We start from the raw sequence: 22,233 nt of genomic DNA, 5'->3' as shown, positions 1-22,233 counted from the left end.
ACGGTGAAAGTGTTATTTCACTTTGTGTGCCCCGACCGAATAACTTATATGCAGTAGTAGATTACACGTACCTCCGAGCACCTGATTTTGCGAAATTCTGTCAATGTATCAACACTCCCGCAAGAAGAAAATGACGCCGCTCTTCTTGTTGAAGTGTAGTTTGAATTGTTAAATCCAGTGTGCGACAATTTCTTGTTTAATGTTTGGCGTAAACCCGCCACTGTCATCATGTGTAAGAGGCAGCTTTTCCTTTTTTGGTTCCCTCATCTCAGCGCTGCTTCCTTACTTAGCGACGGCGGCGTGCACGCAATGCTAGGATAGAAATGTGAATTTAAGCTCGCTTATTAACGAACATGGTGCTTCCTGTGGATGCTAATCTAATTCTAATTGATTTCTGGGGAAAGGAAATGGCGCAGTATCTGTCTCATATATTGTTGGACACCTGAACCTCGCAGCAAGGGAAGGGATAAATCAGGGAGTGAAAGAAGAAAGGAAGAGAGAGGTGCCGTATTGGAGGGCTCCGGAATAATTTCGACCACCTGGGTGTCTTTAACTTGCACTGACATCGCACAGCACACGGTCGCCTTTAGCGTTTTTGCTGCATAAAAACCGAAGCCGCCGCGGTAGGGTTCGAACCCGGGAACTCCGGATCAGTAGCTGAGCGCCCTAACCACTGAGCCACCGCGGCGGGTCCTGTAGGTGCCACCGTTTAAAGGTTGGTCAGTGAAATAATGCGCAATGTAAAATATCTCATCCTCAATTTCTCGGAAACTCGACATGTTAGCGTTTCGGAAATTGAAAATTAGCGTTTCTAACAAACTAGCTAAGGAGGTGTGCGTAGTACTTAAACGGAAATCAAAGGTTCTACTTCGTAACCCTTAATCTGGCGCTTTCTGGTAAAGTTTAATGAGCGTGCTCAGATTTGGTCTACACTAGAGGGCTTCTCTGAACCGCTCTTCTTTTTGCATGTTATTGTGTTTAAACAACGCATAACTTTCATTTTAATATTGTTTCGAGATGATAAAGCCTTCTTGTGGTCTAGGAGTGCAGTCTATGTAACAGGTCAGTGGTTGCTGTCACATAACACGAGCGAAATAGTAGCCACTCTGGGCCATGTTGATTTTTTGGGGCTTTACTTCATGCGATCCTGGAAAAAGATGTTTACAGAAATGCCATTATAACGCCTTGTTTTCAAACAATCTACTTGGCTGTGCCAGCAAAGTAGATAGGTAAATGTAATCAGTCCTGGGTTTTTTTTTTTTCTCGTCTTGAATTCTTGCCAGCAAAACTTTTCATTGCATTTCCACTTTTGGCACGCCAGGAGGAGCGTCTCCCATGTAGAGTTTCGTGTTTGTGATTACTATCACATTGTTGTGAAATGCATCCGCTACAAGATCGTTGCATTTCTGACGTCCCGACCAGCCTTGCCATAATATTTTCGGCTTACAGAAAAACAAGCCTTAAACTGAGCATTGAAAAGAAACCTTGCGCTCAAGCTGTTTGACCAAAAAGCTATTATCAACGCATCTTTCTGCAAGAAACTGTTAGCTCAGAAGACATAGTGGATAGTGTCTAGTTATTTTTGTGTGGCCGTGTGCTGCGTTCACCTGCATCGTTTAACCCGTTCTGAGAAAAGTTATGGCCTGCAGATCCTGGCTAATATGTTGAGCAGGCCAAACAATTTACACGATCCAAAAAGTCTCGGCGATGTTTTAGGAGAACTACTGTTGCATTAAAACAGATGCTGCTCGTTTGTTTTTGTTTTTTGCATTCCAAGCGAAGGAGGTTTTCCTCGTGGCGATTTTGCTTTTCGCTGAAGATTCTTGCGTCATCTGAGGCTTATTTCTTGACCCGAGCGCATAGAGATAGCCTCTAGCCTAGAATTACTTAAGAAGAATTTTGAAGGTATCAGAAACCTAACATCCCTCTCACATAGCACTTTTTTGTTTTGCAGAGAAATTACATTATTATATTTTAAAAGCGCTCTTTTTGCCAAAAACAAAAGCGAACTCAAAACATGAATATGAGTGTTTCTCGTTCCAATTTTCCTTTTCACTGTATATGAAAACCGGTTCATTCGCAGTCAACGTTCTGTAAGCAGTAATCCCGCCCCCCCCCCCCCGCCCCCCCGCCAAAAAAAAGATTCTAATGGCATTTGTTTTTTTGGCCGACAAGCTAAACCAAGTACTGTAAACTGCTTTTTTATTTTGTTTATTTATTTCCACAGTACTGCAGACCCTCATTTGAGTCCAGGCAGGGAGGGTAGAAAAACACATTCACTCAACACAAAAACAGTTACATCGTAAAACACAGAACAATAAAATTGTGCAATGTAGTACATATATTTAAAATAGCTCACAGAGTGCCTTGTCAAAATCAACAGCCGATATCACCTGTAGAGGCAGAGCGTTCCATTCGTCAATTGTTTGTGGAAAAAAAGAAAATTAAAAAGTGTTAGTATGCGCGAAGTATGGTGCTAAGGTGTGATCATGATGACGACGAGTTCTAATCGTTTCTGAAAACTGCACATAGGGGACTGGAGAAATGCCTAGTTTTCCATAGATTAGCTGGTGAAGGAAGGATAGGCGGGCTATCTTGCGTCGGACGTGGAGTGGTTTAATATAATTTGCTGCCATTAACGAAGATGGGGAATCAGTTCTCTTGTATCTATTAAATATGAAACGTACTGCGCGTCTCTGTATTTTTTCTAATTCTGCTATGTCTTTTTTTGCATGGGGGTCCCAAACGATGGCGGCATATTCAAGTTTTGGTCTTATAAGCGTATTATAGGCTAATAGCTTGCAGCTGCTAGGTGCGCCCCTAAGTTTATGGTGGAGAAAATCAAGTTTATGTAAAGCTGAGGATTTAATGTGGTCTATATGGTCATTCCATTTTAGTTGCGAGTTTATTACAATACCAAGATACTTATACCTTGGCACTTCTTTAACCGAAACGCCATTAATGCAATAGTTGAAGGAAAACGGATTTTTCTTCCTTGTTATCCGCAAGAGCACAGTCTTCTGAGTATTTATTTCCATACCCCATTTTTCACTCCAGGAAACGACACTTAGCAGAGCCTTATCTAAATGTTCCTGGTCAGAAACGGAAGATACCGGAGTATATATCATGCAATCATCGGCAAACAGAGCAATCTTAACAGCTGGGTTAATACCGGAAACTAGATCATTTACATAAATTAAAAAGAGTAGAGGGCCAAGCACACTTCCCTGAGGGACCCCAGAGGTTACACGGAGCGGGGGAGAACAACTACCGCCAATCTCCACAAACTGCGTCCTGTGTTGTAGATAAGCTGCAATCCAAGAAATGAGCGGAGGTGGTACACGAATGAGCTTCAGTTTTAAAAGAAGTTTGTTATGTGGCACCATGTCAAAGGCTTTGGCAAAATCTAAAAATAAAACATCAATTTGGCCTGACTTGTCTAAAGCTGCACTGAAATTATGAATGGCTATTATCAGTTGGGTAGTAGTAGAGAATCCTTTCCTAAAGCCGTGCTGAGCAGTGTTTAACGCACCATTACTGTTTAATATTGCAAGTATGTACTCCCATACGCCGCATATACTCATATACGCCGCATACTCCCTCATTGTCCTCCTTCACCATTCTGCACGGAAGCTCTAGAATATCACCCTAGTGATTTATTTATTTATTTATTCAAATACCCTAAAGCCCTTCCGGTGAGGTTATTACATACGTGGGACATACGAAGCACTTTGACAACACTGTGCGCGGAACAGGAAAGAGAGAAACAAAAACAAGAAAATACAGACACCATAATGAAGTACACCAAAAAAAAAAAACTATAACAAGAACAATATAGCGCAAATAGAAAAGCGTAAAAATTCAAACAGCTGGGATTAAGAATGCAAAAACAACGCAGAAAGAAAAAAAGAATGGAGAAGAAACATCTGGAATGGGGTAGTGGTATTCGATGGAGCACAAAAGAAGGATTGCTAACTCTATAAAGGTATTGTGGTGCACAGAGACGTCCCGTTCTGATGTGAGTATACAGCGTTTTGTGAAGTTTGTCTGTTGGAACCTCGGTAGCATTGTCTGATGGTAGGCTATTCCAGGCACATATGGTTCTAGGTATGAATGATTGTGATTGAATTTGCAAGGATGATCACGGCGAGGAAAGATGAGGCAAGGTGGCTGAAAGAAGTCGTCATGCAAAACGTCGTCGTGATTAAGTTTGTGTAACAGAGATAGGCGAACGTGTTTTCGTCGCAGTGATAGTGGATCTAATTCGGCACGATTGGTAAAGATGTAACACTGGTGTACGGGGAATAGTCTAAAAAAAATGAAGCGAACAGCACGGCTTTGCAGGGATGCAATGTTACGTATGATGTAATCCTGGCTCGGGTCCCAGATTGCTCATGCATATCCCATTTTAGGTCCGATCAAGGTAGTGTGTGCGAGCTTTTTTAAGTGTGAGGGCGGTTGCCTTAGTCTGTTTCATGATTCTGAGTGAGCGATTAAGCAGTTCCAATGCGCTCGCTAGTGCATTCGTTCTCTCACTATTTCATCACCCGGAGAGGTATAGATGATATGAAAAAAATAAAGAACATTCAGGAAACCCTAATACACAAAACTTAATTTGGATTTACCCTTGATGAAAACTGCATTGCACTATACTAAATATTTTTAGCATATTCTGACAATTAACAGAGTTGGCAGCATTTTTCACCGCGTGAAGTCGGGTGGACATTGGATGGCTTCTGCACGGCGCATGTGGCTTAAAGTGAACTGCAGGGGTTGCCGGTGGGCAAAATGTCGAGGGCTTCCGGCATTTCTATGGTGCCCTTCAGTCGGATTTCACCTTCCTTCTTAGTGCTCTAGCAATTGATGCACTCTCAAGCCGCCCCTGCCATGGTGGGCACGTGGCAACGTGGACGGGCGCTTACATATTGACACGGAGCCAAGGACTAAGACACCGTTCACCGCCAGCGTTCCTAGAAAGGCCATCAAGGCGCATGTGCAAACCTTCACCTTTTACCTCTTCTTGGTGCTGCCTGGAGCCACCTGGTGGCATTATTCCCTTCTACCCCCCCCCCCCCCCCCAAAAAAAAAAAAAACAGAACCATTACGGCACAACGAGTTAACTATAGGGGGTAACGGAGAAAAAACAAACGAAGGGGCAAAATGACAGGTGGCAAATGGGCTTCGTGAAACAAAAAACAAAAACAATAGCTACGGAAGCGCTGCCAAGGCGTAAAATAGGGCTTCATACGGAGTACGTGCACTACATCAGGCTCGGGTTGACGGCGCGCACTCTGCACAGAACCGTCAGGCAGAACTTTTGAGTGACATCCTTGATGCGACCCAACACTGTGTATGGGCCAAAGTAGCGGCATAGCAGTTTATTAGACACGCCTGTGTGTCGGACAGGGGTCCACACCCACATTTGGTCATCAAGTTGGTACTCGACGCGACAGTGTCGCTGGCTGTAGCGGCGTGCATCTGTACCGTGTTGCCGCCTATGTGCATGCGGGCGAGTACCTGGGGCCACCTGGTTGCAATATATAGGTCTCATGTGTAATTAGCATCTGATTATGCCCCAGAATATGGTTACAATACAGTTGGCAGGTGTTTTCCACGTAACAGTGGACAGGCTGTGACAACGTCACAATGTGACATGACCAAAGTGGTGAGCGGCCCACCTGCTTTTCCGCTCACAACGCAACCAATGCCGCTGACAATGACAAAAATTCCGACAATGCCGGGTTTCCTGTGAATCTGGAACCTTGAATGATATGCACGCTTTGCATGACTGTAAAAACATTGTTATATATGTACTAACATTGCTACGGCAATGTTGTACGCAGCGATTAGTCACTACATCAGTGGTTTTATTATCGATTGTCATTCGTTTACTTTTTGACTATTCTGTTATTATTCACTGACTGTCCTATTGCTTACTAAAGTAATCGCTAATAGAGTAAAAAAAGCCCTTGGACTTTAATCAACAAAATGGCCAGGCCGGCTTCTGTAATGGCTGCTAAAAAATATGCCATGTTCACACTATCAATTAGGTGATACAGAAATGCGCAGAATATAAGTAACATTTATACTATACAGCCATCATAGATTAAAATAAACCATATAACTCGAAACCTCATCAGTCATGCAGGCATTACAGATTTAGGGTGTAGAGGAGCTTTCTGACTAAAAACTAGAAGATATCCATAACGCTAGAAAAGGCACCATAGTCCTTCGTAAAGTCAGCAATAAAATTTCAACTAGGAAGTGTGGCAGGCAGGGAAACGGGACCTCAGCTGTGATCATCGTCGCCTGTTTTCAGGAGTTATTCAGAGGCTTAGATTTGGAGCAGGTGGCAATAAGAATTAATAAAGAATGCCATTGTTATCTGCAATTTGCTGCAGACATTGTCTTGCTAAGGCACTGAGGAGATGAAGTGCAAAACATGATGAATGAGATAGACAGGCGAAGCAGTACTGTGGGACCGAAAATCAATATGCATAACTCCAAAATAATGCTCAACAGACTCGGAAGAAAACAGCAGTTTGGGATTAGTAGCGAGGTGCTAGAAATTGTAATGGAACTCCTCAACGTAGGGCAGGTAGTGACCGCAAATCCAGGTTTGGTTTATGGGTGTTTAACGTCCCAAAGAGACTTAGGCTATGAGGGACGCCGTGGTGGAGGGCTCCGAAAATTTCGACCACCTGAGGTTCTTTAACGTGCACTGACATCGCACAGTACACGGGCCTCTAGAATTTTGCCTCCACCGAAATTCGACTGCCACGGCCGGAATCGAAGGCGCGTCTTTCGAGCCAGCAGCCGAGCGCTATAACCACTGACACACCGCTGCGGCTTAAAGCAGATCCAGATAACGAGCGTGAAATAACCACAATATGAATAGGATGAGCACATTTGGCGGGGTTCTGTCAGGTCATGAAAGGCCGTTTACCAATATTCCTCAAGAGAGGTGTATATAACAGTTGTATCGTACCTGTACTCATATATGATGCAAAAATGTCGAGGCAAAGGAAAGGGGAGGACGCTAAATTGAGATGCACGCAGCGACCTATAGAAACAAAATGATAGGCGTACGTTAGCAGACATGATGAGGGTAGAGTGGTTCAGGGTAGAAACGATTTTTAATGAGAGCCTAGTTGGAATCAAGGTGAAGAAATGGGCTTGGGCAGAGAATATAATGCTAAGGCAAGATAACCAATAATTGTTAAGGGTAACCGGCTCAATTCCAAGAATTGGCAAGCATAGCAGAGGCCGCCGGTAGATGGCAATGTTGCTGGCAGGTATGCAAAGCTCTCACTAAGCAACAATGTTCCATCACCATATTTCAATGGTATAAATCCGGAATGGGCCGCTCTTAGTGTAATCAGCACAGTTGCTTCAGTACCTTTACTAAGTCAGAGTGGTATCGCAAAAATTAAGCAAAAAGAAATTCAGGCACGTTAACATTGCCCTTGATGTTAGGAAAGCATCAAGGATTCTCTAAGAATCCACATAGAGCCCAAACGTCTCTAATCACGCACAATAAGAGTGCTCATGGCTACGACATTCCCCGGGGAATTTTTTCCAAGGCTCTTAAGTTCATCCTAGACGCTTTCGAGGCGTCGTGCGGGTCACTGCTCCTCTTTGAACTTTTTGCGGACTTTTCGGGGATAGCTGGATGATTCGACTGGGTGAAGAAGGCAGGGACCAGTAAACAAAACCTTTCGCAGGCCATTGAAGAAGGCAACTGAGGTCATTTTAAACGCTCCGTAAAAGGATGTATCCAATACATAGAGAGTTTTACTAGTCACATTTGAGCACACGCCAAAATCGGGTATCGCTCAATTTTGAGTTATATTACCACCGCCCCAGCGGTCGTCACTCTTCGCATCCCCGTCTGGCACACGGGCGGGTATTGAACTTCGGGACAACGTTAAACGTCTTAACTATCCGGTGACGTCTCGCCACTTCGCACTTGCCGCCACCATGTGCAGATTGCCTGTCACTGTTTGTTTTGCTGCGTCATGGCATGTGGCTGTCCAAGTACAGCGCCGTCCGGACCGTGGCCCTTTTCCGAACGCTGCTGATGCCTCGGCAGGCAAGATCGTCTCCCCAACGCATTCTCTGCTGACCGCCAGTAACCTATGAGAAATCTTCATTTTAGACGTTCTGTCATTGTAGCCAGGCTAGCTAAAGGAAGAGTGAGAAGTGGTGTACGTCACCAGCTTGCCTCGCGTAATTCTGCGTGTACGCGGAATAAACAGTATGGGTGCGAAAAATAGATTGCTTTGAGAGAACTAATCTTGATAAGGAATTTTTTTTTTGTGGCACAAATGCATCTATGATCAAATAGCGCCGTGGCACAACGTATTTTGTACTTCTCAAGGTGGGGTCAAAGGCCCATCTTCCTAGCATTTCACCTCTTATAAGCCGAGCACCAGGCCAGGCGAAAACTTGTACACATTGTATCACCGGCGGGTGCCCGGCGGGTACCCGGCGGGAGCCCGGGGATCGAGCCCTGCCCCTCGTGCATGCGAGGCGGATGCTGAACCACTTGGCCGCCGCTGCGGTGCAGTTTTGAGAGAACTGAGGCGCAATCATAATACTTATCATGTACCAACAGGAGAATGCCTGATATGGAGTAATCTGCCTATCAGTTGCACTCGTATGAATCAAACGTATCCTAAATTGAAGAAACGTTTGCTAGTATGCTGTGCCTGAACAAATAATGGCAAAATGGTTAAATCTAGACTTACTTCTTTGTTCAAGCCAGCTAAAATGTTTCAGCGGGTATTGTTGGAGAGGGTGAATAATTATCGAAACAACACTAGAAGGTTAATACAACGGCGACCGCTCAAGAAGGATTGCGTATTGGCGCAGCAGTGCCACTTACCAGTGTATACTGTTATAATTTAGAATAGTTCTGCACCTCAGAAATGACGTGAAACTAGGTTAAAAAATTGGCGGTGGTTTAGCTTTGGATAAACCTGGAGTGACGCTATAGCTACAGATGGCCGAGTGGAATTTGGTCACGTCACCAACCACGTGATGAACAACGTGATCAGCCACGGCGCCGCGGCGCCGGCAGCTGTCCCATACCACGTGACCAACCACATGACAGCGTGGCGGCGCAGCTACGCTGCAGGCTCGAAATGCTGCCGAAATGTAGCTGTCATTAATAATATTAATAATAATTGGTTTTTGGGGAACGGAAATGGCGCAGTATCTGTCTCATATATCGTTGGGCAGCTGAGCCGGACCGTAAGGGAAGGGATAAAGGAGGGAGTGAAAGAAGAAAGGAAGAAGAGGTGCCGTAGTGGAGGGCTCCGGAATAATTTCGGCCACCTGGAAATCTTTACCGTGCACTAAAATCGCACAGCACACGGGCGCCTTAGCGTTTTTCCTCCATAAAAACGCAGCCGCCGCGGTCGGGTTCGAACCCGGGAACTACAAAACTGAGTTCATGATACGGAGTATTACATCAGGTTGATAACCTAAATTTCGTTAACTTGTTTAAAGAACACGTGCTCCTGCGCGCTTAATCTATGAGGTAGAGAATGGTCGCTTCACCGACAAAAAATGCAGCGTTTGCAGATGATCAGTAGAAATAAAGTAAAGGCGCTTATAATGAGAGCACTGCCCAATTGTGTCCAAAAGACTTCAAACCTTGCACTCTACTCCAGCGCTCACCGTTTGAAAAAAGGCGCAGGAAGAAAGGAATGCTTAATTTAAAAAGATCAGACATTCCGCTACATAAAATGGCTCTGACGTCAGACACAGGGCAGTTCGCGACGGCAAAGAAAAAAAAATACTTGTAGCCTTATTAATAAAAAAATGCAGTAGTCATTTCATGTTCCGAATGCGACTTTGACGTGGCCTGTTTTTTCAAATAACTACTGTGAGCTCGCGGACTGACTTCAGTGGTCCCCTGAGCTCTCGCCCGTAATGTTATTTAAAATAATGTATTTTTTCATCATGCACTAAATTTTATATACAGAGTATGCACAAACAGAGTACAGGGCGCATTGTTTGTTGTTTATTTGACCGGCAACTTCCCAAAAAATCTCAGCCTGAAATTTTTAGCTCAGTAAGCTAGTACAAAGAACGTGAAACTTTCACCTCGACTAAAAGTCGACAAATGTTTCGAGATGAAAAGCAAGCCACAAACAGATATTCCTGCATAACACATTGAGCTCCGAGTCGTGAAAAAATGAGAAAAAAAGAGCGCTCTGAGCGTTTTTCCTGCCTACCTGGGGATCCAATTTTAAAACACACAAGGTGAGTACTTCGAGTAGCCTCTGTGGGGATTGAGCTGACAAAAAGGATCTCACCAAGCGCACCAAGCCACCAAACTGGCGTTGGCAATCGCAGTCAACACAGGACATTACGTAGAGCGTATCTCTACTAAAATTGTACAGCGACTGATGCTGCAGAACATTTTTGCTCCCTCCTTTCATGACCTATAATATCGCATGTGGTTACTATAAGACAAAGTATAAGCCACACCGAGACTTGTTCGCCGGGATGGTAGCGCACATTTCGATTGCGGAGGTTATAGCGCCGAGCGTCGTGGACTTGCTGGTGCCGGATGCCTTGTCTTGCGAGTTGGCAGGAGGCCTCAGCTTAACGAATGAATTGGGGAGCATCCATAACCTAGGTGGTAGTGCTAGCTGGAAGCCGCACTGCATCCAACATGGTTGCGGCTTCGCGGCCATGTAGTTAAAGAAATCGAATGAAGCGTGTTGTTTTCTGGCACAGTATTACAGGCAAATCTGACGTAAGGTTGTATGGCGTCCCAGTTCCGGTGGTCCGTGTCGACATACATTTAATTAATGTCGGTGATCGTCTTGTTGCCTCGTTCGGTAGGCCGTTTGTTTGAGGGCGGTAGCGGTTGCTTTACGGTGGCTGGTGCCGCTCAGGCGCATAACGTCCTGCGTAAGGGCCGAGGTGAACGCTGTTCTCCTGTCAGTTAAAACGATGGTGGGTGCACCGGGACGTAGCACAATGTTTTGAATAAAAAAGTTCGCAATTTTGTCAGCAGTACCACGGGGAAGAGGTATAGTCTCACAGTATCGGCAGAGATAGTCGGTGGTGACCACAATGTAGCTGCTACCCAGCGGGGACTCCGGAAATGGGCCAAGTAAGTCCATGCCGAGTTGATGGAAGCGGACCTGAGGCCGATCAATAGGCTGCAGTAGGCCATCTGGGTTAGTCGCCGGCGTCTTGCTGCGCTGGCACTCGCGGCAAGTCCTTACGTAACGCTTCACAACTGCATCAACCCTGGGTCAGTAGTACTTTTGCCTTATTCATGCTAAAGTTCGGCAAAAACCCAGGTGACCAGAAGATGGGTCGTCATGGCACACCTGCAGGACGTCGTCGCGAAGGGCCGCAGGCACGACGAGTAGGTATACAGCTTCCGTCAGGCTGTAGTTTTTCTTATGCAGGACGCCGTCGCGTAAACAGTACGACGACAGTCCGCGCGAAAAGATTCGTGGGGTAGACTGAGCGCTTCCTTCCTGATAATGAATGAGATGCCATAGTTCACTGTCGTCTCTTTGGAATCAAATGAGATTGGACGTGGTGATGGCGCCAAGGAAATCAGAATCGTCGTCGCGGTCAGCTCGGGGGTCCTCGATTGGAGCACGAGACACACAGTCGGCATCACTGTGCTTCCTACCAGACTTACAGATGATGGTGACTTCGAATTCCTGAAGTCGGAGGCTCCAGCGTGCAAGTCGTCTTGAGGGATCTTTAAGGTTCAGCAGCCAACACAGCGAAGGGTGGTCACTGACGACCCTGAAAGGTCGGCCATATAAGTACGGGCGAAACTTGGCCACTGCCTACACAATGGCTAGACATTGTTTTTCGGTGGTGGAATAGTTCGCCTCAGATCGTGACAAGGTGCGGCTCGCGTATGCCATGACGTGTTCGAGACCATCCTGCCACTGCATAAGGACCGCACCGAGGCTGATGTTGCTGCATGGCGTCTGTGTACAGTTCAGTGTCGGCTGACTCGTCGAAGTATCCAAGGGATGGCGTACTTTGGCGACGAGTTCGGAGGTCTTCATAGGCCTTATGTTGCTCCAGGCTCAAGAAAAACGGTTCGGAATCTTTCATCAGTCGGGTGAGGGGCTCAAGATCTGAGAGAAGTTCTGCACAAAACGCCGATAATAGGGACAGAGACCCAGAAAGCGGCGCGCACTTCGTTTAATGGTGGCGACAGAAAAAGCAGCAACGTCGGCTGTCTTATCGGGGTCTGGACTAACCCCTTTAGCGCTCACGATATAGCCCAGAAACTTCAGCTCTTGAAAAACAAAGTGAAATTTTTCGAGCTTCAGAGAAAGACCGGCCGATAGAATTGCTTGGAACACAGCGCGCCGGCGTCTCAGGTGCTCTTCGAATGCTTGAGAAGATGACAACGTCATCCAAGTGCACCAGACAGGACTGCCATTTCAGATCGGCAAGAACGGTGGCCATCATCCGCTGGAAGGAAGCAGGAGCCGAAAGCAGGCCGAAAGGGAGCACCAGGAATTCGTATTGACCGTCCGGTGTATTAAATGCTGTCTTTTCCCGGTCGCGTTCCTCGGCCTTTATTTGCCAATAGCCGCTGCGTAAATCTAGCGACGAGAAGTACGTGGCGTGGCGCAGCTGGTCCAGCGAATCATCAATGCGTGGCAGAGGATAGACGTCTTTAATGGTGACTTTGTTTAGACATCTGTAATCAACGCAGAACCGTTTGAGTTCCATATATCTCTGCTACTAGAACAACAGGCGACGCCCACAAGCTCGTCGACGGCTGTATCACGTCGTCCTAGAGCATTTCTTGAACTTGGCAGCAAACGGCATCGCGCTCCTTCGAAGAGGTCCGATAAGGCGGCTAACATAAAGGCCGCTGGCTGGCTTCAACTATAATTTGGTGCTTTGTCTGCCTAACCTTGGAGGTCGATGAAAAGCAGTCGCAGAAAGACTGGATAGCGGTTTCTTGGCGCTGCTTTTTATTAGGCGGGAGGTTCGGGTTCAATTCAGTTTTTATGATAATGATCGGTGCATCCACTGATGCCGGGGCTTCGGACAAAGCGTGTTGTCCCGCGTATTTGCGGAATTCTTTTAAATACGCAATAGCTGTTCTGCCAGGCAAACACTGAGGTTCACATCGAAAACTGGTCACCAAGAGTTCGGTTCAGCCATTGTTCAGTTCTACAATTCCGCGAGCAACACAGACATGCCGGCCAAAGAGCAGCGACACGTTAGGTTGAGCGATGCTACGAGTTCCGGTGCTGTTATCGCAATCTACGGAAACAAACATGCTGCCTCATGACGGGATCAATACGTGGTCGTCACAGACGCGTAACTTAGTCCCGCATGGCTCGCTATCGCCATTAACAGGGGGTTGAGTGGAAAATTGCACGGCCAGCTCCTGAAGGTTGATGACGGCTCCTGACGGTTGATGAAAGAAATCCGAAATGTCAGGTCTTGGGAGCACTCGGGCAGCACAGCAAGAAAACTAGGGAAAGTAGCACCGCGGATCTTTATTTGTTACAAAAAGACGCCAATCGGCGTAAATACATGGCCGCCGGCAGTGCAGATCAGCGGTCCAGAATAAGGGGTCAGAACCTTTATGAGGGCCGCAGCTAACAGACTGCTCATTAAAGAAAAATCAGTGCCGGTATCCACAAGTGCGCTCACATCGCGGTTATCAGTGCTTACTTGGATTTCGGCAGAAACCAGTCGGTCGCAGCGTGTCGTTGAGATCGTGAGGTCAAGTAGTCGTCGGTCGGTTCGTAGTCGCTGATCGTCGGCTGGAGGCTCTTGACTTGGTCCATTAGCGGCGGCCCTTGCCTCAGAGGACGCCGTCTTCAGTTTTCCCGATGTGGGGATTTGCCTCTGAACTATCCAGACGACGAGGGGTGGATGGGGAGGAAAACCGCCTTGGGGATGGCGACTGAGACTGGCGTCGCTGCGAGGCCGATGGCAGCACGTTATCGTATGGGTACTGCTCGATGTCTTCCGGCGGTTCTCCTCAGCGCGGTCGAGGTGCGTCAGGTGCAAAACCCCTATATCCATTCTGCGGTAGGGGCAGTGGCGAAGGATGTGGCCGGGTTCCCCACAGTGGTGGCAGAGCGGCCTATTGTTTGGCGTACGCCAAACATGCGCTTTGCTCATGGTGGACCGGGACTTTTGTGGTTGCTAGGGTGCCGCAGTGAAAGCACAGGAGTGACGGGGGAAAAGGCTTGCATCACTGGACCAGTGCGGCTTTGTAGTGTTTCACTGTACGTCGTCACGTAAGGCGGCGGTTGCGGAGCTGGGGGCGACTGAGCAACTCGCCGGATTTCATCTCGGACCACGTCCGGTATGTCAGCGACGCTGGCCTGTGGAGCTTCGAAGCGAAGTTTCTCGAGTTCTTTACGCACCAGGCTCCTCACAAGCTCTCGTAGCTCCTCAATCGGTAGCGACTTAGGCCTACAGTGGTGAGCGGCTGCTACACTAGCATGACGACCGTAGTGCACGCCCCGTTCATGCAGAGAACGCTCCATGCTTGTTGCCACCTTGGCAAAGTCGAAAACCCTTCTTCGCGCGTCACGTACAAGTCCGGTAAACTATTGCTCTTTTACGCCAAGCATTGAGTGGCGTACCTTCTTGGCCACGGGCATTGCAGGGTAGGCGCGATTGAAGATTCGCGTCATGTCCTCGATAAACATTGCCACGCTCTCATTCGGCTGCTGCGACCTCGACTGCAAGGCGGATTCAGCTATCTCCATTCTTTCGCTGGTGTTGAACGTGGCTAAGAGCTCTCGGCGAAAATCCTCCCAGTTAGTGAAGGAAGCTACTTTGTTCTCATAGCACGTCTTGGCCGAGTCGTGTAGTGCGAAGTAGACGTTCCGTAATTTTAGTAATAACTCCTCTAGTGGCGATACAGCGATGCACGGAGAATTTTATGTAGCTGAGCCTGAGCCATGATGTTGTGTAGTCGTATGTAGAGAGTATACAAAGTATGTACTGACCAACAGGTACCGCGGGATCCCTGTCGGCTTAGCAGGTAGCTTCTTCAATAAACCGAAGAGAGAATAGCCAGGAGAATTAAAGATGCAGCCATCACTTGTTTTGATTGCAGCAGAATAGCATGTTTACAAATTTTCCTATTGCGCCGTTATAAATTTACTGTTATATTGTATTTTTTGCCATTATATTTTACTTTATATTTGACTTCTAGAAAACTCTAAATAGTAAAGCATGAAACAGAAACAGGACATCGATAGAATTCAAAACAACCTCAGAAATCCTGAACACGAATGCGGTTAAGCAAAATCTTAAATGTCTTCTTTTCCTTATCTCGACGGTTCTTAAGCCTGTGAGCGCATCTGTGTAAAGCATACGCGACGTATAATTTGAAAGTTATTTATAATGAATCTCTTTTGAAAAGCAATAAGTTCTCCTCCTTCCATAGAGACAGCCAGGCTATTATTACATTTCCTTTGCATTTTTGTAGCGCGAGCTACGCTACGCTAACTAGCCGAGCATTTCGACGTGAGCCTCGGAGGCCGTTAGTGCGCATGCGGGAAACCAGAGAGAAGCAGCAGATGCGCGGCGCTTGACGTCAGAGTTCGCCGCCGCCGCCACTGCGCGAGAAACCGCGCCGGCCCAACTACGCCCGCCGGCGCCGCGCGTGAATGCGCGTGCGCGGCAACCGGAGAAGGGCAGCAGATGCGCGGCGCATGACGTCAAAGCTCGGACGCCATTGCGGCCCCGTGTGGCGTCGTGTGGATAAACTGCGTATGTGCGGTTGTGTATATAAAAGCTGAGGTGATACGACTCGGTGCATCACAACCGCTTCGTAGGGGTGACGAAAAGGAGAATCCAGCTTCCGCTATGTGGCTGTGTTCCACAGATACTGCAAAAGACATTCTTCCGGGGGACCATTTGACACATTGTGAGTTAGGTTCTTAGCATACTGCGGCAACGTATGGAGTGCCACGTTGAAGACAATAATGAGCGCCACGGGACGCAGCGCTCGTGCTAGGTGAACAGAGAACGCGACCGCGAACGATTTTGCTCGGTGTTGGTACCCATTTGATCTGTGCCTAAGCAAAAAAAAAAACCCACAGGACGATAAGGGCTGTGTAACGCTGTGTTCAGCAAAGCTGTTAATGCGTTTAGTTTTGGGGATATATTTCTGGCGCATTGGTGTATTGGTGAAGAGATGCACCCCTGCACTGGCAGGCGGCTGTTCCAAACCGAGCCACTCGTAGACTTATGCGACCCAAGTTATACGGCATTCACGCACCCACCGGTTACGCCGACGGCGAAGAGAAAGTCAAGGACGGCCGCCCAACAGCTATCGCTGTAAAAACATCGTCCATGTAGACGGAAACAACTTCCACATCAAGCTCGAGAGAACAGCGTCCATTATGCGGTGAAATCTGGCGGGCGCTGAGCACAGAGAGAACGGTAGCACCCAAAAGCTCGTACGAGGCATCCGACGGCAGTAAAGCCGCCTTCTCCCGGTCTCTCGTCCACTTTTATCTATCAATAACCACTTCTGAGATCCAGTGACGGCAATTGTCAGGCTTTTCTAAGTTGGTCTAGCGCGTCGGCGATCCTGAGCAGCGGCCATACATCGTGTTTGGTGACTTCATTAGGTTTTCTCTAATGTAAGAGAAACACAGGGTTAGCCCTTTCTAACAACAACCAGCGACGATGCACATGGGCTTGTCGACGGCTTTATGAGATATGCGGCAAGCATTTCAGTGAACTGATTCATAATGGCTGCTCCTTCCGTCGGGGATACGCTGTATATGCGCTGCCACACGGCAACGTAGCCTCATCGATGATAATGCGGTGCTCGGCGATATTACTTAAACCGACCTTTCGGCACTTGCCAAGGAGTCTGTAAAATCTGCTCACTGGTTCAACAGTACATCCTTATGAACCGGTGCAAGCCCAGGTTTATTTTGCCGGACTGGAGAATGTGTCGTGTATAAGCATTCTTTTGACGATTCGTCTCACAGTACAGAAACCTTGAAACTGGGCCACGTATTTAAAGAAGCCAACGTCATTGCTCTTAGCGAGGATTTGTAATTTGTTTGTGATGTTAACTCCAGTAATACGAACAGCACTTCTTCTTCTGATGCATTATGCATACATCACTACCGTGTATGCGTAAGAATATGAACTTTGTGCTTCTTCTGTATATTTTAAATATACCATTTTCTTTCCATCTTTTTGCTTTCATTTTTTTTGGAATACGCGGTCACATTTCAATGAAGGTGGAATACAAGCGCACCATTGTGCTGCGAAAAGTCAACACATTTTTGAGAGCCAAATATGGTCTATATTATTTCAGAGCCTTTCGCTACGGCACTCTTCATAGTGAGAGTCACTTCGCGGGTTTAAATTACCCCCCCCCCCCCCTTCTCCGTCCCCCAAGTACACAATATTTTAGATTACTTACGCGAACACAACGCGCCGAAATACTCACCTCAGCTTATATCACTAATAGTCAATAAACAAAATAGCAAAGTTCCATTTGTTCCTTACATCTGTTCCCATTTTATTCAAGAGGTCAATGTTGCACACAACTAAGCGGTGCGCACTGTGCCTTATGTTTTCACGCTGATGTCTACACGAATCCTGCTGGTGGCTTCCCGTCTCTCAACGCTACGCAGTGGAGACGGCTATGAGGATCATTTATGTGTACACGGCAAGAGCAGGAATTGCCGCATGGTGTTCGGTAGCGTCCTCGTCCTTGAGGGCACTGAAAAAAACAGGCAGACAGCGGTAAAATCGTTCTTTTTTTGTGGCAAAGCCATCTTACTCCTCATGCTCCTATAATTGCACATGGCTGCCTGGGCCAGCCGGAATGAGGACAGCGGGAGCACCGTCATTGTGTGAAATAGATGAGCTCTTTTCTTTTATTAATTTAATAGTTTAGTAGAGCTAGGCAGAGGCTTGGGAGCAGAATTTATTTTATTGCTCTAGCAGCCACAATATTAGAACCTGTTACTCGATTTTTGGGTCTTCATCGGGTGTCTAAATATCAGTTTGTAACTACTGTAACTCAGGTTTTCAGGTATTAAAAAAAGAAAACTTTTCGACAAATTTTAGCAGTTTTCTTTTTACATTCCTCCAGGCGTTTGCTGCGGGTTGCATTCATTTGAACACTTTCACCTCATGTTGTTTGAGGCTGCACGTATTCTGATAATTTTTCTGATGGCAAAATTTAAGTTTTGGTGAGATGGTGAAGACTGCTCTGGCTAGATGTAGAGACTACACTGCCTGTGCTCCGTGAAAGACTATGAAGCCAGTGTCTCTTTGTATTTGAAAGGCGGGACCCTAAAAATCACACAGTGTGCATGAAGACTATAAAATTTCCCCTCATAGTATAAATCTTCCGAGCAATGCAGTGGACGCTGGCCACTCGCCTCTAGAGCAGCCGTTTAATCACACTCCTCTTAAATAATGAAAGTTTGGTTTATGCTCACCTGAGGCATACATGTTCTAAGAGTGGGTCGAGGACGCGGAGGTGGGTTACCGCACCTGAAAATGAAAGTTAATAGCAAATATCAATGTCTGAGGAAACGTTCAGTTCAAGCATACTATGAATACCTCTACCCCTCGTATCTAGAGGTGTATTCACGTTTTCCTCTCGCACGAAAAAGCCTCGGCCGGACAGCATGCCAAAGCAGTTCACTGAGCCTTTTATTTCAGTGCTGACAGCGTGGTAAGAGCAATAAGAAAATTCATGTATGCTCTAAAGTTGCCTAAATTGCTTTTCCAATTGTCAATCTAGAGGGGCAAGGGAAAGTGCGAACTAGGCCAGCTAATACTTCGGTTTCGGTTTAAGGCTCATTTTCAAGTGGCAGCAGGCTTCAGAGAAAAGTCAGCAAACTGGAACTTGAGCTCTGCCTTAAAAGTAAAACGCGTTAGCCTCAATGGGTTAATGCCCACAAAGGAGGCGCTGATCATTCTTGAACACGTAACTGTATGTTTCAAGGCAAAAAAAGCAAAATGAACAAGTCTTACGGTGATTTCCCCAGAATAAAATTTAGGATCGATTGTCGAATAGGGCTTGAGCATGTTCACGTTTTTAACATGCACAAAAGTTTTGGTGAGATAAGATATTGCAAAGAATAGTTTTGGTAAAACTTCTCTCCACGCAGGAGTGAGCAGAGAGAACACGCAGCGAAAAGACTTCTCCAATCGGTGGAAAGGAGTCTTCCACTTTCCCTCTTGTCACTCAGCCTTTCATAACTGCAAAGTAATGCTGAATAACGCATATAACGGGGTGAAAAATTACACTTTGCTGCCTACACAAGTGGTACCTCCGGATGGCATTGCTTCTGGTGGAAGTCCGCATCTGAAAAAGACAAGAGAGGATTATCCGAAAGAAAGATTGAACAGATAGCGAATAACGATATGTATTAACAGCCGAAAATCTGTTACTTTGTAATTGCAAAGTGGATTGCATCATAAAAAACTGCACTTCCATTCGCGATGTTGTTCCTACTAAACGACGTTTTTAACAACTTTCTTAATACAATGGGGATTCCTGATAGGAAGAAGAGTCTATGCTGGTGAAAAGCATTGTTATTTAATTGACGACAGCACAGCCAGCTGCAGAAATTAAAATGAAAGAAAGTGCATTGACAGAAAGTACGAGCGCGGCGCTGGTTAGGGAAAAAAATTAGGTGCGCACTTTCCTGCCGACAATAGGAAAAGGAAATATTCAAGGGCGGGTGAGATAAAAGGGATAACTGAGCATAATTTACGGAGGCAATTTTCCAGGTATGGGAGTGGCCAGGTTGTAGATAATGATAATATTGGATTGCTGGAAAGGTACTTTCCAGGACACACAACATACTGTTAACATTAAAGTACTGGTACTTCAACGCACATCTTACGTTTGCATGCTGCTTACGGTGCACGCTGGTTTCAAACAACCACATAGCTCCCGCAAAGAAGCCCATTGTGTTAAATAGAAAACACCGCAACACTAGGCTGAAAGGACGAATTATAAGTATATATAGTCTTACTCAGAGAAGCTACAAAAAACAGCCAGACTCAGGCAGAGAAGTACGACTTCCATCTGTATATCCTCAGCCACACTTCGCAGCATAAAAGTCCGAGACATCACTTCTACTGTGATATAGTTTGAATCTCCCCAGAGTGCAAGGCTCATATTTAAAGCTATGCTGCTGACCTTCATTTTCCGCGAATAATCTCCTGAGTGGTGCAAGGAAAATTATTTCTCAATCCGTCTTCTCGTGTTAGAAAGGATTTCAGTGAAGCACAACGCGTGATTCAGTATCTTAGTAATCTCAAAACAGCGGGTAACTTTAATTTACGCACCAGAATGAATCTTCGAACATCTGAGTGAGCAATATTAATAGAATTTCAATGTAAAATGTATCTACAGTAATGCTCTTTCAGATGTCTTTGAAGAGAAGTCTATTTTTTATTAGATATTGAAATAAAGATGCAAATATTCAAATATGCTGATCGCGTCAAAACTCCATCCGAATTTATATGACTTATTTGCTTCCTCCTGGCCATTATTGGTTTTTTCTTTGTGCCGTTATTTGTTGGGATTGGAATTTTTTTTCGGAAATATAATTCAGTCAGATTCCCGAGCTGTGACAAGTCTTTAGCGTGAATTTGGTAAGCTGCCACGCGATAGCTGCTACAGGATATTTACGGCGCAGTGCTCAAGCAGAGTCCCATCGAGGACCGAGTTCTGGAGAAATGCAAATTTTGTCCCTTAAGACGCCTTAGGAACGATAAAGCAGCACTGTGGTTGCGTGGTAGATTTTTTTTATTTTGAGCGCTTTCTGTCACAAAAAGCAAGTGAAAAAGGCAATTATATACACCCTACGCTTGTGAAAGGAATTTACCTGACAGTTTTCTAACTGATAGGAAATTTAATCTTTAAAGACTTCATTCTTGACGCCACTGTTTTAAATGTTGTCCAATTCATCTTCATTTTCAGCCTAATTACTCCCACCCATGGGCAAAGGCCTGTCCCGTTAACCCCACTACCAAACTAACCCAAGCCATCTACAGACTCCCTATCCCCTCAAAAATTTAATGCGATCCTCCCACATAACTCTCAGCCGCCCTCTGCTACGCTGGCCTTCTCTTGGATTCCAGTCAGTTAACTTAAAGAACCATCTTGCCCTCGCATTACCTGCCCTGCCCAGGCCCATTTCTTTCTCTCCATTTCAACTAGGATGTAACTAACCCGCCCATGTTCCCTGACGACCTCCGTCCTCTTGCCTTGACTCAACGTTACAGCTATTACATTCCTTTCGATATTTTGCAGCGTTGTCCTTATTTTAAGCAGAATTCGTTCCGTTAGCTTCCACGTTTGTGCCCTATAGGTGAGTATCGGTAAGATACAGTTGCTGTACACTTTTCTCTTGACGAATATTCGTGAACTGCCATTCATGATCTGCGTTAGCGTGCTAATTTCGATGCACTCCAGCCTTACTTTTTAATAATTTCACTATCGTGACCAATATCGGCAGTCACTACCTACCCTATGTATACGTATTCCTTTGCAACTTACAGTTCCTCGAAACCAATTCTTAACTGCTGTGTGCTTCCGAAACTGTTAAATATTTCTTCAGTTTTCTGTATAATAAATTCGGACCCACTTTTCTACCCTCCCTGTGTAAGTCATTTATCATCCTTGCAGCTGATCTCCCGAGTTGCTTAGCTAGATAATGTAATCAGCGAATTGCAGATTACTTTCGTATTCTTCAATAACTTTTAACCTTTCCTCATCTAAATCCACGATTCTGAATACCTCCAGTAAACAGCAGTGAATAGCACTGGAGACATTTTTGTCTCCCGGCCTGACACCCTTCCTTAGATGAACATTATTTCTCACATTATGGTGGACAATGGTACCTGCGCAGCTGTTATAGACATTTTTGCAGCATTTCTCTATAAGGCTACTCCAAAGCATTAATCTGTAATGCCAGCATGACTGCTGACCTTTCCACTCAGTTAATTGTTTTTCGTGTAATCACTAAATGATACTAGAGGGGCTGGTTATATTCGGCACATTTCTTTATCACCTGATTGATAGTGAGTGTTCATTTTCCTTTACGAAGGCCTGCCAGATCTTTTGATTGAGGCCTAAGGTTGCCTGACTCTAAAACCGAGTATCTCAGTAAATATCTTATAGGTAACCAGCAGTAAGAATATCAGTCTGTAGTTTTTCGTGTCCTTGGCATCACC

General features: G+C 45.8%; 1 protein-coding gene across 2 annotated transcripts; it reads right to left on the bottom strand.

Annotated features, from left to right (window-relative positions):
• Positions 1 to 17,529: 17,529 nt before the first annotated feature.
• LOC144103815 (uncharacterized) lies at positions 17,530 to 20,086 on the bottom strand. Of its 2 annotated transcripts, none has more exons than XM_077636514.1 (4): positions 20,025 to 20,086; positions 19,289 to 19,348; positions 18,474 to 18,528; positions 17,530 to 17,746 (listed from the first exon to the last, which is right to left on the bottom strand). In XM_077636514.1, the coding sequence occupies exons 1-4, from the start codon at positions 20,075 to 20,077 to the stop codon at positions 17,612 to 17,614; spliced, it is 303 nt and encodes a 100-aa protein (XP_077492640.1). In that variant the 5' UTR covers positions 20,078 to 20,086; the 3' UTR covers positions 17,530 to 17,611. The 2 variants fall into 2 exon arrangements, with proteins under 2 accessions (XP_077492640.1, XP_077492641.1); XM_077636515.1 differs by having other exon boundaries at positions 19,314 to 19,348.
• Positions 20,087 to 22,233: the final 2,147 nt, after the last annotated feature.

The sequence above is a fragment of the Amblyomma americanum genome, chromosome 9 (genome assembly GCF_052857255.1).
Source record: "Amblyomma americanum isolate KBUSLIRL-KWMA chromosome 9, ASM5285725v1, whole genome shotgun sequence".
Classification (NCBI taxonomy): Eukaryota; Metazoa; Arthropoda; class Arachnida; order Ixodida; family Ixodidae; genus Amblyomma; species Amblyomma americanum.
This window is presented reverse-complemented; position numbering and strand designations above follow the sequence as displayed.